Source organism: Homalodisca vitripennis, chromosome 6 (genome assembly GCF_021130785.1).
Source record: "Homalodisca vitripennis isolate AUS2020 chromosome 6, UT_GWSS_2.1, whole genome shotgun sequence".
Classification (NCBI taxonomy): Eukaryota; Metazoa; Arthropoda; class Insecta; order Hemiptera; family Cicadellidae; genus Homalodisca; species Homalodisca vitripennis.
This window is the reverse complement of record NC_060212.1, coordinates 64,867,054-64,886,832: the sequence shown is the minus strand read 5'-3', so window position 1 is coordinate 64,886,832 and position 19,779 is coordinate 64,867,054. Positions and strand designations below refer to the sequence as shown.

Here is a 19,779-nt window from a genome sequence, read left to right as displayed (position 1 = left end):
GGTGTAAAGTACACAACCGTTATAGTGGAAACAGAGTAATGGAAGGGAATTTTGTTTGTCATCTCATATTACAGAATACAAACAAGCCTTTTAATAATATATAAAGGTGAGCTGAACTGCTTTGATATTTGAGGGGGGCTTGACCATACATTGTGCAACTGACATTTTTGTCGGAACTGTATTGATTTCAGAACAGGTTGTAAAAAGCATTCCTCACAGAACATTCACAAGCATTCCTTGTGTGCAAACATAACATTACTTGAATGATCAAGAGAATGCATGAACATAATAAATTGTTAAAATATATCATTTTCATAAAATGGGTAATGTGTTTTGTAGCAATATATTTATTGCGTTATATGAATTTTTAGTTGTATGTTACTACTTCTACGTGTACGTATTATTTTACAATTTGACTTGTCTCTGGAATTTTGTAAATAGCATTCGTAATAGTGTTCCTTCCTGAAAATTACAGTTGAAATCTGTAGACTAATAACTGTAAAATACATTCTTCATTTTTCAATTTGGAAAAAGGTATAGTTAGTGAAAATTACCACTTACTTCTCATTACACACCTTGTGTACAAGTACCTATTAATGTTTTTTTTAATAATCCTTGAAACGTTTTATTTTTATCAACTAACAATTTTGTAGGGCAAAATTCCTCAATTGATTGTGTTTCCAAACAATTAGTGTTGAACACTAACTAATCAGACTGCTTGTACTCAGTTATTGTAAAATAAATAAAAATATTTCATGTCAATTGAACAATCTATGAAATAAATTATTAAAGCTTGGATGACTATTCAAAAGTCAGAAAAATCACTGAGACTCAACTCAATAGTTGAAAGTTTACAAAAGTTAACCTTGTTTACCAGGTAACCCACTCCAAGTGATCAACCTCCTCAGTGAGCTTGGCTACCGTGTTGTGTGCAGCTCAGGCGAAAGCGAGATTGTCTGGACCCTCCGCAGAGACGTCCTGGTGAGCTTAGCTTTACCTTATCACTGCTGTGTTGTAAAGGCGCTAACGAAACCAGTAGGAGCTGCACGCACTTGCACGGCAACATTAATTATTATTCACTTTACTCAATGCCGTCATTGAAAAATCTCAAACTTGTTGCCAAATGTCTGCTCACAATTTGAATCCTTAGCAGACTAATAAATGTATCACATAAGAGAATACGTTATTGTTTAAAGAGAGTTAATTTTTTTTTTATTATTATTATTATTAAAACTTTGATAAATATAAAGCTTTTATGTTACATGTTTACTTTGCAATATTGTTGGTATAATTACACAAGGTTTTATTTAGCCAATTTTGTTTTTTGTTTTGTTATTTTTATAGTTAAAATGTATTACAATGCCATATTGCACAGATTTGTTTTATGCAATGCTGGCAATGGTAATAGTCCGTAATGGTGTCTAAGCCCTTAAGACTAAAGCATCGCTAGGAGTGTGACTAGTCTCAAAAAAATGTAAGAATTGCTGTGGGTAATTATTTGCATTTGGTATATTAATACAACAGGGTCATAAAGCTACTATTCCCTAAAAGTATGTTTTTGATCCAAAAATTTTGATTTAGATAAATATGTACATTGCTGTATTTTATAAAATATATTTACTGTTGTTTTATTTATTTATTTTATACATCGGTTGTATTGGTGGTGATGTTGGTTTAGTTTTTTGTTGGTTATTATACTAAAACTGAAGTAAAAATTATATTTATATATGAATATGTATTTTATATGAAACAATGTTTTATGTAAGCTTGCTGAAGGAGGAAAAAAACATACTAAAAAGTTTCTCTTCATGTAAATGTTTTCTTTAAATTATTCCTAAATGATTACATTTTTGGTTGAATTGAACTAGAACCTTTGGTTACGGCAAAATATCTAATGCAGTAGCATTAAATAGGCCAAATATAACATACTCACATACTATTTTCCATGGTCTTCAATTTATGTTTAGTAACTGATATTTTTACATATCAAAATCTCATTCTTTGACTTTCACATATTTTAAATATCTGAAAGCACAAGCTTTGTTGAGTTAAAATGATATCCTAAATTCTAACCTTTACCAAAAAAACAAAAAAATCGTAGGTGGTTTATATACTCTTCATCTTTTCCAGTGAAACTAAAAATCATATTGTTGTGTTTTATTTGTGAGGTGACTCAGACATCTTTGTCTATTGGCTACCAAACGTCACAATAACTCACCCTTTGGTATGTAGTATGGGTGGGGGTAAGGAGGTAAAACAGGAGAACAGATTGCTTCACGAAGTCTGCCATGCGCTACTGCGCTACTCGTTCTGATGCTGTATTGTAAACAAACGTGCCATTGACCATTGAATTTATTATCTGTTGTATCATTGTGAAAATGTTTCTACTTATTATTATTTTCTATCTTTCTCAAGCTCTCTTGAACTTTAACCTCTTAATGGTTTTTAGTGTCTTTTTAAAATGTTTGTTATTTTTTAAATATTGTCCATTAACCTCTTCCCGGTCTACTATATTTGCCCAAGTTGGTCATATTTAGGTCCACTTTATTTACCATCGGAAATAGTATTTTTTTACAAGTGAAAACTATTTATATTGATTAAAAGTTGTTTTCATGCATATTTCATGTCTTTTTTAATTTTAAAAACTATATACAAGATTAACCTGAGTATATTCGGACGTATGTATATATATATTATAAATAAAATGAATGTTTTGCGCACGCAAACATACTCACATTTTATTATAAATTGTATCTAAAATATTATGTTTTTATATTCATGATATATCTAATGAACTATACAAAAGGAATATAATGAAATTCTGGTAGAGAATAAATGAATATATTGAATATAAAAATACAACATACAAATACGGTTGTTATGTAAACTTAGCATGTAGGCTCAAATCTTCATCGCTCATGGTCTAATACACCTCTCAAATTTACTTGAAAATAAACACAGTAAATATTGTGAAACACAGCTAAAATGGCAGCGCAATGAATGAGGAAGGACGACGCTAGCATGATCTACCGATTCCTCTACAAACTATTACAGCGCCCGTAAAGTGCTGCTGCAGGCGGGGAACTCGTCAAATAACTACTAAGCAAGTTAATACGGGCCAGTCCAAATTAGAACGGACATTTATTTGTTGCACGAGTTTACTCGGGTTAGTCCGTTTACGAACATTTGTAAAAAACGAGTTAGCTCGGGATAATCCGGGAAGCGGTTAAGTCATTTTCACTATCCGTGTTCATTTCTTCATCATGTAAACGAAGCCAATTTTTGTGTCCGATATTTCCATGGCACAATAAATACTAGAAATAAAGCCATAATATACTCTTGGGCAGGTGACATGCAACAACACATGGTAGGCTTTTTAACAAAATAACAAAATTTTTTTAAATTATTCCAACTACCACTGCACTTTAAAAACCTGAAAATATTAAATGTTATAAGCTAATTTTAGGACTGTTATATAATACATCTGTCATTTGTTCAAAATGTTATATGATTTTTTTAATTAGCTGGTAAATGAAGATATTTGGTAAAATAAATCAACCAGGACAAAGTACAGGTCTGAAGTAAGCTAACAGTTATGGGATTAAAGATATAAGTTTTCAAATTAATTACAACCAATAATAAGTATTATTCTATTAGTTGGCATTAGGCTTCTCATTAACTGATTGGATTTTTCAGAAAAGTTATCCAACCAAATAAATTTTAAATTTAGATAGTTGTCTTAAATGAGTCTTTGCAAAATCTATAGTTTTATCACATTTGTTACTATTTTTTTTTAAATATTTATTTAATATTTTATATTACGTTTTAATGCGCACTAATGGAAGATATGCATCATATGAACAGTGGTGGCACCACCTTTTGTAGGGCTCTGTATGGCAGCTGATAGTACAATCCAAAAGCTACTTATTACAAAAATTCAATTATGCAAGTTTAATGAGGTGGACCTTGAAGTGCCTCAAGTGCTAGGCTCTAGGCAGTCTTCCCTTCTGCCCTTACTTGGTTCCCCACTGCTTATTGAATCATAATCTGTGTTCATTAATAATGATATGCAGAAGATAATATTACTTCATTAGATATTTTATAAATTCTGTTCTTAGGCGACATGAAAAAACCTCTTTAAAGTCTGTATATAGGAAGGAAAATGTACAGTAGCTACTTATTACAAAAATTCAAGTTACATTATGCAAGTTTAACGAGGTGGGCCTTGAAGTGCCTCAAGTGCTAGGCTCTAGGCAGTCTTCCCTTCTGCCCTCACTTGGTTCCTCACCGCTTATTGAATCATAATCTGTGTTCATTAACAATTAGATGCCGAAGATAATATTTTTTCATCAGATATTTTATATAAATTGTGTTGGTAGGAGACATGAAAAACCGTCTTAAAAGTCTGAATATAGGGAGGAAGACATAGCTACTTACAACATACTACAAATTATAACAAAAATAATTACTGTTAATAAAGCTTGAACTGTAATCGATTTTAATTAGAATTGTTACACTTTTAATTGCAATACATTATAATGTACAGTATATATTCTATTCTGGGATACTTAAATCATAGCTTTATAAATCAAAATGCACTGCTAATAACTTGTAACAAAAATGGTTGAGCAGTTTGAAGACCAAAAGTATTGTTCACCTGAGCACTTGCTTATGCACTTATGGCTTAAGATAAGTTATGCAATTTTTAAGTAATGCCTTCTTGTTTGAAAATCAGTTCATCCAATCCAGCTGAAGAACCGATCGTTGGGCGTTTTGTACAGAGTTTCTTATTTTAATTTGAATAATGGCTTCATTTTTTATACGTACTTAAATTCTTGTATGGTTCCAAAACAATGATGAGTGGATTTAACATTTTTTAATCTCTATTTTTACGTATCATTTTTTAATAGTTTGTCTAAATTTATAAACTTAAATGTAGGCGATATGTAGTTACTAACGCTAACAGATAACTATTACATGTTTCTCACATTCAATTGTTAAAGTGTGTGAAATTGTCTTTGCTTTATCTGTGACTTATTGGTTTTTGGGCTGTACTACACTCTTTTTCCTTTTACATTCCGTTCCTATTAATTTTTAAATCCTTCCCATACTAACTAACAAACATACAGTGTGTTATCAATATGTGTGTTTGACTCATGTTACAACGCTTGTAAATAACCGGAGATCCGGTTTCCCTTGGTGACACTAGTAGTGAGATGATTGTTGAGTACCTGTTTTTCTTTCAGATTTCAAAACAATCATCTCGCAACGGAGTGGTCAAGGGTGGTACACCGCCGCTTTAGTGTGATTCGCTTGACGGGTGCGCCTCTATACCCCGTTCCTGTTCCCCCTCCCCCAGTGCTGTCCCGTACTGCATGCCCGTCTGTCCACGCTCAATGTTTACAGCAGTAGAGTAGAGTGTTGGAGATAGTGATCACATGAAAAACACGCTTTAGATCTCACCTGGCCAGCCCACGCAACGGAGCTTGTCCGACCGTATCGCGCCCAGGGACGCAAACAAAAAGCCAGTTCGCAGTGTCAAATCCATGTTGACACCTCCCACCATTAAGTTGAACTGAGGTAAACAGTGTGGTTGGTTGGTATTGTAACCACGGGCTTTGTTTTTACTCTCACTCATAACCGTTTGGATTACAGATAACAAGGTATACGTAAAACTGTAACTAACGGTTTGAATTGGAACATTAATTAACAATAGGATGTACTTTGGTAGATGCAGTAATTAGAGGAAGAATTTTCAGAGATTTGTTTATATGTAAATGTTTATCCGGTTAGTAAATAAAATTAAAGTAATCGGCTTGAGTTTTTGTCATATTATACTTAGAAAGTTTAATATATTTCTAATTTTAATAGTAGAAAGAGTTGTGAATGTATTTTGTGTGCTTTTTATTATTGTTTGCACCATCCTTTTTGTGTAATAATGTTTTTATTTTACTCCATTCTTTCTTAATCTGTCTTTATTTTATTCTATCTGCTGTTTTTGTGTGTTCTTGTGTACTAAAAATGTGTGTTTTGTGAGTGTAATCTTCCAATTAAAAAGTTTAATGCTATTTATTTAGGTGATTTGTACTTTTTCTTTGTGTACTCACTTTAGTTCCCACAACAAACATCATTTACTAATACAAAATAATATTTAGAACTCAGAAAGCATTAAAATTAAATCCTACATTCAAGCAAAAGTTTTTAAAGATTATCTGACTAGGCCAGAACAGGTAGGTACTATGCTATGTTTTTAACGGAAATCAATTCATGAGAAACAAATAATAGACATATTTTACTTTCCTCAAAAGCTAGTGGTAATATGTAATTCTTTATTTTCATCATAGTTCAGAAACAGTCCAAGAAGACCATACTTTGCAGTACCAACAACAGGCACTAAACAATACTACTATAAAATTTATGAACATGCTTTTAAGTCATTATGTAAGTAAGTCAGCTTGGCATTGTGTAGTATGATATAAACAGACTGTTATTGTGCTGGAGGAAGTCCATTCCCAAATAATAATCATAATCTGTAAGATCCGTTTTGGACGAGGACAAATTGTGAAAAAGTTAAATGTTAATTCAGCAGGATCGAGGAACATTTAATTTTTTTAAATCATGGTGATACGTCTTGTAGGTGCACTTTACAGTTTAATTTTCCACATAAATTTAATTTAAACTCAATTTTTACTAAATACTTACCAATGAATTGTAATCAAGGTAGTCTTGTTGTAACCCAGAGTGTGAAACCAAATAAAATAATTCACCAGAAGAAAACAACACTTATGCATGCTTATTTTGTGATTGTTGTCACAATTATAATATTTTTTATCTTTATTTTGTACAAATTTTTAAATATTCAGTATTTAAATTCTTTTTTTATGGTTACAATAATGGATGAAACTGTTAAATTTTCCAAATATTCAACAGAATGATATGTTAAGGTTAAGGTCAGCCTTTCATATATTTCTTTGCTCAATAAGTAGTTATATTGTTCTCTTTATGTAGGACTTACCACCAACATCGCCAACCTCGCCAACACAAGAGGCGAGCACTGAATCATTGCAGTGATGCCGCACGTCGTGGTGAAGGGGAAAGTGGAGGGTATGGAGAGTACGGTGTTCGGACTTTCTAGAGCGGAGAGTGAATCCGTGGCTCATTGTCTTGTCACATACGGAGGCCGTGTGGGACAGGACGGACAAGGCTACAAGCACTCACCGCTCTGTGTGATCGCCGCGCTAGAGAACATGTTCGGCTACCGCCTCCTCACCTCTACGATGGGCACACAGCAGACAGCCGTTTGGACCCTTCACCGACCCTTCTAGTTTGACTCTCTTTGTCTCATTGTGTTATTGTGTACTTTACGTTAAGTGTGGAGTGGTGTCACTGACTGACTTCTGTGTTATAGACTAACTATTGTTGTTCTAACAATTTTACATTTTTCAGGTAAGTCTTCATTATATTTTAGTCCTTCTAGTATTATGTGCCTTCAAATGAAGTTCACCCGCCTAATTAAACAGTCATGGAATCCATTTAATGACTTCAAGGCTGTAGTAAAATGACTGGGTTTTTCCCCATCAGAACAACGATAAACCTTATGCAATTTTATACCCTTATTTTTTATCATAGCATTTTGGGATAAGTCTCATTTTAAAGATATAATTAATACGCATCCAATCGCCCTTTGGTTTTTTATGAAGTGAATTTTTTAAATATTTATACAGTGAAGTACAACAATATTTGAAATTTTTTCTGAACCCATACAAATATTGAAAGAACGAAAAACCATTTGGATGCATATTAATTATTTTTCAAGTGAGGAATCCCCCATAATTCTGTAACTAAAAATATGGTGTAAAACTGCATGAGATTTAACATTATTCTTGTGAGGGAAAACTCAAGATCATTTTACTACACATGTCTCTCTTAAGTACTGTAATTAGATCTTAAGGCAGGGTGTGCAAAAATATAAGAATTTTCCTTATATGTATCCCAGAATGTTTTAATTTAAACCTGATTTTCATGATTTTAATAGGTAACAGTTATTTAAGCATCTGCAGACCTGGTAGAGCACCAATTAGTTTTGGTAAAACTGTAAGAGCTTCGTAAAAATGTAATATTTTTTTGTGTATGGCAGAGCAATGAAATTGAAAACATTGTTTGAAATAAATTTCCCTCTTGTTCAATTCAGCAGTGAAAATTGCTCTCCTTAAGTAGCTTTATGGTAGCGCATTAACACAATCCTTGTTGCCTTCAAGTGAGATAACCTTCTGAATAAGGTTTATCCAAAGTTGCCATTATAATTTCTTAACCAAACTAAAAGTTAACCCTAAGAGCTCCCGTGTCCAGCATTGTAGGATGTAGTGGATTTCCCTACAGATTGCTCCTCAGACCTGTCAAACCATTTTTCAATGCATTAAATTTAAAAGGTTTTTTTTCCAGCTGATTAGTGTATGTACGTAAACACAATACTTTAAACTTACAGGAATACCAACATGTGTGACCACAGTGCTTGTAGTCACCAACAAACTGTGACCTCTGTTCAGCAGACTTTGGATGAATTGGACTTTGAACGCGGCATTTGGACAGCAGGTAAATGCTTTTTCTTTATCCAAACTTTTCTGTTGTAATTTTTTTTCTCTTTGAACAAAAAGCTTATATATTGCACTGAGTCCTATAAGAACCTTAGAGCTGCTTCCGGAGTGACAGGATATTCAGGATGGGTAAGAGGTTAGGGGGTAGGAGCCGCCTCCTCTCAAGATCCATGAGGAAGGATTAATTTCAAAGTCATGTCTCCCCAGAAGAATGGGAGTCCAGCTCTGAACCAGTCTCGGAGTCAAAGTAGGCAGGTGGTAGCCCTTGTTGAGACTAGCAAGAACCTCTGAGACTTAGGGAACAAACCCCACCAACTCCAACAGTCATCTCCCGCTGTAAACTAGACCTATCGAATTGCCCTTGAACCCCAGAATCTCGACATTTGTGGTTAGTGATGTGCTGCTCCTGGACATCCATAAGGTTGTCCAAATTTAAATGACACATCGGTTTTTGCTGTGCCCGATACAACGGACAAGTGCACCTTTTTTTAAGTGCGTGTTTATAGTTAGTGAAGTTGACACACAACATGGTAGTTGCAATTCCTGACTTTCACATGTCACAAAGGTCTGATATGATTTGTTTATTTTAACCTAGTTTGTAATTACGTGTTAGGTTAGTTATTTACCTAAAGAAGAGATCAGATTGCAAATCTCGAAACGTAGTGTTACTGATTTTTTGTACCACTGAACAATGGGAAATGTCCGGAAAAATCCTGTTTCCTTCAGATTTTGTTTCATTGTTCATGTATCATAAATTTATATATTTCCTATATTCAATGTGTATTTATCCCTCAAAAGATTTACCTATATGTTATTATTTGAATTTTAAAATAAATTTAAATTATTATGATTATTGATCTGCTTGTGGATTGGCTTAGCAAATTGGATGGTTGTTTGAATTATTAATAAAGAATCAATATTTACTTACCATGTAACAATCCCAGAGAGGAAACCCCTGTTTTGTATAGGATTTGAAAATAATATAACTGAAAACTAAATCTGAAATCTTGTGAGAGAAAACAACACCAAAAATTCAGTCTATTATAAATACGTTGACTGCAGTGGACGGTTTTAAGTTATTGTCAGACTAGTACAGATCACTCAGTATAGAGCCGCAGTGAATTTGTTAATCTTAATACCATTGGTTGCCAATCAGTTATATATGGTTTTTTAACATATATCTACACTTTACTACACTTTCAAATTTATTGAAATACTAAAGAGTATCTGAACTTGATTCTTGTGACAGTATTAGATAATGACGAAAGCAGAGTCAGAGCACTGTTATCGAAGGGCACCTGTGTGGACACCAGGGATAACGCAGGCTACACAGCGTTACACTACGCTGTACGCAAGGGGAACATAAACATGTGCAAGCTGCTTCTGTCTGCAGGGGCGAGCGTTAACGCTGTCACCAAGGCAGGACAGGCTACACCTTTGCACAGGGCTGCTATGGCAGGTGGGTGGCTCTTCAGGTCTACAGTACTATCTATCAGCTAGACCAGATGTCCAACCATGAAAACCAAAAATAAAATTTTATATCGAGAGCATTTTAATCCTTCCCACACGTATTACAGGAAATCTCATAATTTAAGGTTTTGTTTTTTGACATGAATTCCAGTTTGTAAAACAGGTGATAGAATGCACTGAAATGTTGATAGAACGTCAGACATTTCTAGATATAGCAGCCACATTGTTGGATGGGTCAGGGGAAACTGCGCATTCTGCATTTAAGTTACCCCTTTACTTAATCCATTACTGAAACTCCAACGCGCAACGTTTAAAAACTTCTAACTCAGCTCAAGAACTTTCAGAATGTAAGCTAGTTGTCTGGACGAGTGTACTATGGTTTTGAACAGGGCTCTCCAAGGCATACATAGCTGCAAGTTAATTACTGGGGGATGACTTGCTGGGAGATGATTTTAGACAAGCACTACCTGTATTCTGCCCCCATAAGTTAAAAGGCCCTAACTCCAAAATTTTTTAAATTGACTTTTTTTGTTGTTTTCGATTTACTGGGATAAAATACGTCTTTTTATGACATAAAAAGGCCCTAAATTCAACTCCATGGTTACTATTACTACAATTTATATTGGCCCTAACTCCGAAATGTCGTGGTTTTTGACATAAGATGGCCCTATGTAACAATTAAATGTTTAAAACACCCTAAGTGCATAGGCAGTTGCAATTAGGGCCTTTAGACTTATGGTTCAATAGTCCACCCAAGAGCATCAAGGAACTTGAGGCCTTCTCTCATAAGACTAAGTAGGAGATTTCCTGGAATTAGGGCCTTCTTTCATCAAACATAACAGCATGACTAGGCTAGAGTTTTTGTTGTTGCAGCTGTTCTCACTTAGTAACTCAACAACCTATCAAGTTAATGTGTCATGAACATGTGTTTTGGTTATAATTAGTTATTCGGTTACAGTGTTTTAAATTATATTGTGTCAGATATCCTGATTTTTTTTGTACTGCACTTCAGGTAATTTATTTTTTAAGTTGTAATTGTTGATTTGCAAAAATGGAACATGAAACACAGTGGAAAGGTCTATGATTTCCAGGACTTTGTTAAATGTGTTGAAAAAGCTAATTTAGGAAAGGTAGACATCAAAGAACTTGGTGAAAGTGACTTGTATGAATGAAAAGACTGTTCTTCTAAACAAAAGCTTAAGTGTCGAGAAAATGTACCATATTTCAAAGATGTTGTGAAAGTATCTGCTGACAGAGGTAAAACTACGCTTTTGTACTCTACGAAATATGAAGAATTTCCATCAAAAGAGTTGAACTTTATTCAATCCAAGTATATCAAGAAGTTTCCTATGCCAGAAAAAATAAATAAAGTTCGGGGTTTCAATAAAACCAAAAAGAAAAACATTATTGAAAAACTGTGTCCCCTTATGCCATCCAACCGTCGGGGGTTTTGGACAAGTCTTCCAGAGTCAGGAGAACGAGACTTGATTGACTGTGATGAGTAAAAACTAATTTCCAAAAGTTAAAGTAGATAGTGATCAATTCTATAAATGACAGAAGTGTTTTTGTTTTCAGTTAATCTTATTATTATTACTGTTTAAAGTTAAGGTAAGTGGGGACTTATTTATCACCAGCATCTCTTATCTGTGTAATAGGTCTACAAGTTAAACTATTCTAATGACTTTGTGCCAGAACAAACTTTGTTTGTGCATAGATTACTTCTAATTCTTTTTATTTAAGTCATGTCTAAAACACAACTATGTATATTTCGTTTTTTCTAGTAGTAGGCAGCCTACAATTTAACACTTTTTCTCATTTTAAGTAACTTATTTTTACAAGTTTGTAAATTGTTGAAATATTTGTATGTACTTGTTAACTTTACTGTTTTAAATTTATTAATGTCAACAAATATAACGAGATAGGTTTCTTATTTCTAGTAATAAGCTTACAAATTAAAATTGATCCTTGATTAAAGGAATATATTGTTTTTTACAAGCTTTTAAATTTAAAAATAAACTTTTACTTGATAAATATTTTGTTTGTACTTGTTCAATTGTTTTATTTGAGTAAAATCTAATAAAATAACATTACATGTTGGTTTGTTTTCTTAAACTGCAGTTTTAACACTAAGGAACATTTAAAAATATGATTATGCCAATTAGGTGTAGCAACTAAACAAGTCCATTTTGACGATGAAAAGCCCTAACTCCCATAGAAGGAGTTAGGGCTTTTCAAGGGTGCGCTTCAGGCCAAACAAACTGTGACATAAAATGCCCTAACTCCACTTTTTCTATTAAAAAAAATTAATCAATGAAATTTCACATCAACATAAATATTTTGTGGGTCTATCAATAACATTTTAGCATAAACCTTTTTTTAAAGTGCTAAAATGTTAATGCAGGTAAAAAAATTAGTAATCCTCATTTCCTGAACAGTTTTGTTTCTTGGAGTTAGGGTTTTTATTCTTATGGGGGCAGTATTGATGAAATTAAAGCCTGTATTAAGTCATTCTATCTTTGCCCATTGTTACAGCTTTGTTTTAAATAAATAAAAATGCCTTTTATTTAGAGCGTCTCTCAGTACAAACTGCTTTACAGAGCAACTCAAGTCAAACTTAACACTAATAACTTATACTAAGGTTGGCTATTCTAATTAAATCTATAAATAATATAAAGCTAAATTGGTTAGGTTAAAATATGCAACAGTCACTTACAACTAGTTAACATAAAATCCTTTAATTTAGATCTAAAACTAGACAGTGACTGTGTGCCCTTCAAGCTACCAGGTAGGTCATTGTACAATTTGGGCCCAAAATAGGAAAAGCTCCTCCTACCGACTTCCAGCCTCGCTCTGAGGAAGTGAAGCTGGTTGTCCTGGCGACTGCTACGTTGCAAGACCTCCTGTCTTTGCCCAAGTTTTTCACCGAGATAAAGAGGTTCCCCGAATCTTAGGGCCTTGTGGATCATGCAGACCATAATTATTCTGCATACTTGTTCCATACACAAAATATTGGCCGCATCTCGACGAAAGGGCATATGGTCAAACCTTTTTAGACAGAATACAAAACGGACGGCTGAGTTTTGCAATCTTTGAATCCTTCCAATGTCCTCCCTCGAGATACTGTTTTCATAGGCAGGATAGCAGTAGTAAAAAACAGAGAAAATCACAGACCGCACGAGCTGTAGCTTCGCAGACTCCGGTAGTAAATTCCTAAATCTATACAGGCCCCTCAACTTGCCCAAAGCACGTTGGATAGTGTCAGTGACATGATCAGAGAATGTGAGGTCGCTATCAAGAACGATGCCGAGGGTTTTCACCTTGTCGCTCACAGCCAAGCCCTCACTACCGATTCTGACCACCACATCTCTGTCACTGAAGGCCTTGTGTGGGGCTACATAAATGACAGAGCACTTGCCTATGTTCAACTAGAGACCATTGTTTACTGACCATTGAAAACATTCAGTTCCAATTAATTTATTATAGTATGCAATGCACAATATTAATTGTCACGTAACAATCTAAGTGAAACAAGTTTATTCTTTGATCCCATAGCAAAGCACGGTATTCAGCTAGTCTTACAAATGAAAATGGATTGCAAAATGTGTTGTTAATCACTAATCTTGAGAATCGCTGGTTTTTAATCCAAATTTGTTTCATAATCCAAATTTAATTGACACTAAACAACTCTTGACACTTTCACTTAAAGTTCAACAAATTGGCTGAAACATCTGGTTATTTTAAATTTTACGAAATATTAAGTGTACAGTTGTTATTGGTAGAGTAATTCAAATAGCAAATAATAAATTAATATCTAAATTTAACTCCAGTTTGTGCTAATAACAAATAGAAGAAATAGATAGAAAGTAGGTAGGATTTCACCATAGGCCATAATAGGCTTTTCATTCTTACGTATATGTATATTTTCTTCATTGGGAGAAGAAAGAAAACTCAGCTATGACACTGGAAATATTTTAGACCGGAATGATATGGCAAGAGCTAAAAGTATACACTTATTGGCGGAAATAGATTTCCGAGAGCTACATACGCATATTGTTTTTTATGTGGCAATTAGGTAAACTAAATTGTGGCACCATAAGTAAATTTAAATGGTCAAAAGTATTGACAATAACATGAGTTCCATTGTTCCAAGTCCAATGTATATCCAAGAAGGCTCCCTGTTGTCTGCAGTCATCTCCATCCTGGTAATTACACCTAGCCTTCAGACAATAACATGAGTTCCATTGTTCCAAGTCCAATGTATATCCAAGAAGGCTCCCTGTTGTCTGCAGTCATCTCCATCCTGGTAATTACACCTAGCCTTCAGACAATAACATGAGTTCCATTGTTCCAAGTCCAATGTATATCCAAGAAGGCTCCCTGTTGTCTGCAGTCATCTCCATCCTGGTAATTACACCTAGCCTTCAGACAATAACATGAGTTCCAGTGTTCCAAGTCCAATGTATATCCAAGAAGGCTCCCTGTTGTCTGCAGTCATCTCCATCCTGGTAATTACACCTAGCCTTCAGACAATAACATGAGTTCCATTGTTCCAAGTCCAATGTATATCCAAGAAGGCTCCCTGTTGTCTGCAGTCATCTCCATCCTGGTAATTACACCTAGCCTTCAGACAATAACATGAGTTCCATTGTTCCAAGTCCAATGTATATCCAAGAAGGCTCCCTGTTGTCTGCAGTCATCTCCATCCTGGTAATTACACCTAGCCTTCAGACAATAACATGAGTTCCATTGTTCCAAGTCCAATGTATATCCAAGAAGGCTCCCTGTTGTCTGCAGTCATCTCCATCCTGGTAATTACACCTAGCCTTCAGACAATAACATGAGTTCCATTGTTCCAAGTCCAATGTATATCCAAGAAGGCTCCCTGTTGTCTGCAGTCATCTCCATCCTGGTAATTACACCTAGCCTTCAGAGAAGTGAATATGTACCATAAGTTTCAATACTTCCAGAGGATCAAAGATATCTTCTTTCGGTGGCCCCAGAAACCTGCAGTGAATCAAAATTATCATAGACATTATTTCTCTAGGATAGCTTTTGAGTTTTTCTTGTCTCTCTATTATCATGTTTCACTTCTATTGTGTGATAATTATCCCAGTTACCTCTGGCCTTCAGCTTCCTGAAGAGACCTGTGTTCTATTCCTCATTGAGAAAAGTTCTAATTTTCACAAGCTTATCTTACCACCTTTCACAAATTGGGGCAGCTAGCTTCAAAGGAAGATACCACAGCATCCCTCAGACTAAGGGCTTTATTAAGCCTCTGGTTTTTATATAGTTGTGATTCGACCTGAACTATACAAGTTAACGGGAGATAACCTGGGAATCTTCCTCTGTGAGATTCCTGAATATGAGTGCTTTAGGAGAAAATGTACCTATACTAAGTAAATATGTCTATGATCTAAGAGAAATGGTTCAGAGGAAATTATTCACCCATGTATTCCTTCCCATCCCCCCTAAAAACAAATTAATGTGCATAATAGTTGTTTATCAGTTGCATTTAATCTTCTTGTAACATGTAAATTCATTAACTTTAAACCATAATTATTGGAAATGACATATTATATTGCAGGCCATGTGGACATTGTTATGACTCTGCTGAAGTCAGGTGCTGATCCCCTTGCAAAGGATGCCGAAGGACGGACTGCTGCTGATAGAGCCCTAGAAAGTCAACACAATGATGTATTTGAATTGCTTAAGTTACAGTGAATATCTTCTGTATTTGGTTTAGTACTGTCACGAACTATTAAGTAATACTTTGTTGATCAGTTGTAACTTCCTCAATAATTATCAAGTAATAAATTATCGTAAGTCTAAGGCTGGATTGCTGTTGATATTTTAGTAATAATTTTATTTTGACAGATTTTTATTTATGTTGCTTGAATGTTGAATGTAAAACAATGAAATCAATGTTAACTGTTAATCACTGTCAACCCGTGAAGCTGTATAGGTCTGGGTAGAATTAGTCTGTTATATTTTACGTTAAGCTTATTAATGTCTAGAAATAAAGTGTTTCTAATTATTTTCTTTAAGATTTCTGTGAGATTTTGTAACTTTATTTATTTATTGAATATGGAAAAAGCTTTTACCATAACCTTCTTCAGTTAGATCCATATTTTTCAATCTATGCCGACGTTAATCATAATGATAAGACTGCCGTGACGTACTAGTCATTTGGTGAACAATTTATATTTCAGGATGAATCAATGTTGACAAATACCAGTTGATAAAGTTCATTTATGATCATATTATGAATTGTGTTATGTTTAGTATAGATTTTAAATAGATAGTGTAGTCACATTATTACTTTTCTGTTAGGTCATTTGGTCTTTAATAATGTAAAGAAAGCATAATTTGGTACAAAATCTAATTTTATAAAACCGTGCACTTTCAGTTGTTAGATTTGTGTATTATTGTTATGTAATTGATGTTGCTTTGTTTTCCTGGTGATTTCGGTGTTAAGTTTACATCTTCAATATAAATATTAATACTATAAAAAATCAGTACAGTAATTTATCACATTAAAATTTATTTTTCCTCAAGAAAATAAACTTAAGTATTGAAAAAGTTCAACAGAGCTTATAACGTGGAAAACTATAAAACAAAGATGGATAGCAGCACTTTTGTGAACACAATGAAGAGTCCCTGCCAGAGGTGGCAATAATTATATATTGTGTTTAGGTAGTAAAAAAAGGTGTTTACTTTTAGTTCTAAGTCTATATCCTTTAACGCAATATTTTGATACTTTTTTACTAATAAGGTACTCAGGTTAGGTCAAACAATTGGTTACCATTTTACAAAGAGTTTAGCCCCAAACAATATTAAAGAAATAAATGTATTTTATGATGTTTTGGTATTGAATAGTACTGTATTTTGATACCACTTTATTAAAACCATACACGTGAGAACAGTATTCCTGAGGGCATCCTGCCCCTCCTGATAGTGTACCCATATCAATCACGATAGATATATCCGTGTGCCCCTAGAACCTCATATGTAGCTTTTCTCAAACAAAGGTTTTCGAGTCAATTATTTTTTTATTTCTATCTTATTGAGCAATTAGTAATAATTTAGACCTATAGCAATAGAATTTTGCTTTGATGTAATAACAAATAAATGAAGATACTGTTGTTGACATTGTACTGGTTTTATTATGCTCTCATTAATGTTATAACCTAAATTATGTACTAATCAAGTGGAAATGGGAAGAAACAGGGTCGTATTCTGCAAATTTGAAGAGGGGGCACTACCAGGGGAGTCTAAAGAGTATTAAATAATACTATAGAATGAGGGGGCTGGTACTCAGAAAAAATGTTTTAAACAGATCTTTACGCATTTTGAAATCTAAAATTATTTTACTAATAATAAACTAAAAATATTTGGGGAAGGGTTACGACCCCTGTGACCCCTCCGTTAAATCCACTACTGGAATGAAAATTTAAATTACTGAATAAGGTTTGTGAAGGCATTTTTAGATGAGTAAGAGTGACAAAAACTCTGACCTACGCAATAAACAAAAGTATTGCAAATAAATAATACAAATATTTTTGGAATCACTAAGGGTTATAGTAATATCAGCTCATCACTAGTTATATCTAAAATATTGAATAAAGCAAAAATGTAACAGTTTTTCAAGTAGCGTTGGGTAAAGTTTCTCCAGGAATAATTACATTATTAAAACAGTGTAACAAATAAAGTGGTAGTCTTTCAGGGTTTTTTACACAATAATATGGAGCCCAATCTCCAATTTCTCTTTTTACATAATTCTGAACACTCAAACTGTCAAATCATGGTAATAAAAAACATGTTATTACTTATGAAAAAATGCTTTTCAATTCAGGAAATAACATTGTATTTATAAAATACTTAACCTTTTTATGAGTACACACAGAGTTTATGTAGTGCATCGTAACGGCAGCACCCAAGTGCATATTTGACCATTAACAGACACATGTGTATTCATCTTATATCTTTTATTTGAATATATAAAATAGCAAATATAAGCATTTTTATATTGCATTGCTGTCAAATATAACTATCATACAGTACTAGAATATGTTCAGCAAGATTATCTGAATAGATTACCAAAGATTTTGTGCCGCTGATTAACAATAATAGAACTCTCAATTGTTTTCCTCAAATTTCAATGAGTTTGGTACACGAAATAATTTGCAGAAGTTTGGTTACCATAAAGTTTTTGCAAGATGTTTACTCTACTACCCCATCACAACTCATTTTTAATGGAAGCCAGGTATCTTTTAGTCTACGTAATTCCTGCCACAACTCCTATGATCACAAGGAAACAAAAACGTTCACCCCTTTAACCTCTTTAGTGCTAAGGATTGCTGTGAGCAACTTTTCATACTAGTGCAGTTAGTGCTAGTCACTGCATCAACTACACAAATCTGTTGTTATACACACATCTCTCCTTTATTTTTCAACGCTATGGCTAATATGGTTATAATCAACTTGTTTCATTTTATTATGTTCACTCTTATTCTGTCTCTAGCTGGTACAACTGGGTTTTGCCAAATGCATTTTTAGAGCATTTGTTTGGTTTTGACCAGCATCAGCTGATTATTTTGTTATGATTGTGAATTGTGTGTGTGTGTGGTAAAATATTGCATTATTATTTTGCAAATAAAAAATACCAAGTGCTAAACATGCACAATGAGTTACAAATTTGTTCAATAATGACAAAACATATCTGCAGTAATTTTTATCTTCTTTGTTCATCTGAAGTTACACCCGTAATTGTCTTACAGAGTTTAACTACAGAGAAACATGAGTTGCAATAAAACAACTGTAATAAATTATTCATCTTCTTTGGATGTGTTTGCATTTGTTGCATTCTTGTTCTACATGAAAGCTTATTTCATGGTAGTGGTTTTGGTGCTGTACGGAGCTGAAACGTCTGGTGGTAAAGTATACTGTGACACGCCGCATCAAAGGTTATCTATTTTTAGGTAGTCAGGTATACTGCAACGCACCGAAATAGCGATAGTTCCAGGGTTATAATATCTTTAGGTGGTCAGGTACTCTGCAATGTGCCGACATAGCGGCAGTTCAAAGGTTATCATATCTGTAGGTGATCAAGTATACTGCAATGCACCGAAATAGTGATAGGTCAAGGGTTATAATATCTTTAGGTGGTCAGGTACTCTGCGATGTGCCGACATAGCGGCAGTTCAAAGGTTATCATATCTGTAGGTGATCAAGTATACTGCAATGCACCGAAATAGTGATAGGTCAAGGGTTATGATATCTTTAGGTGGTCAGGTACACTGCGATGTGCTGACATAGCAGCAGTTCAAGGCCTATCATATATCTTTATGTGGTCAAGTGTGCTGCGACGTGCTGACATGGCAGCAGTTCAAAGGTTATCATATCTGTAGTTGATCAAGTATACTGCAATGCACCGAAATAGTGATAGGTCAAGGGTTATAATATCTTTAGGTGGTCAGGTACACTACGATGTGCCGACATAGCGGCAATTCAAGGGCTATCGTATCATTAGGTAGTCAAATATACTGTGACGTACCGATATAGCAGCAGTTCAATGGTTATTATATCTTTAAATTGAGATGTCCTATAACCACAATTAACGGCGTAAAGTGTTTGAGGTTTAACATTGTTTTTATAGGCTACTGTTCAAGGTCGTTTCACTGAGCTGAAGGATCTATAAAGAATTTAATGCTACGAA

At 34.1% G+C, this 19,779-nt stretch overlaps 1 protein-coding gene across 1 annotated transcript in view; it reads left to right on the top strand.

Annotated features, from left to right (window-relative positions):
• LOC124365411 (ankyrin-3-like) overlaps positions 1-17,211 on the top strand; it is a 28,329-nt gene extending 11,118 nt beyond the window's left edge. Inside the window, exons 3-9 of the mRNA XM_046821391.1 lie at positions 878-981; positions 5,457-5,577; positions 7,069-7,298; positions 7,409-7,446; positions 8,486-8,592; positions 9,844-10,053; positions 15,649-17,211. Of these exons, the coding sequence (XP_046677347.1) occupies positions 878-981; positions 5,457-5,577; positions 7,069-7,298; positions 7,409-7,446; positions 8,486-8,592; positions 9,844-10,053; positions 15,649-15,785 (947 nt within the window). The 3' untranslated portion in view covers positions 15,786-17,211. The remainder of the gene's footprint in view (positions 1-877; positions 982-5,456; positions 5,578-7,068; positions 7,299-7,408; positions 7,447-8,485; positions 8,593-9,843; positions 10,054-15,648) is intronic.
• The last annotated feature ends 2,568 nt before the right edge of the window (positions 17,212-19,779 follow it).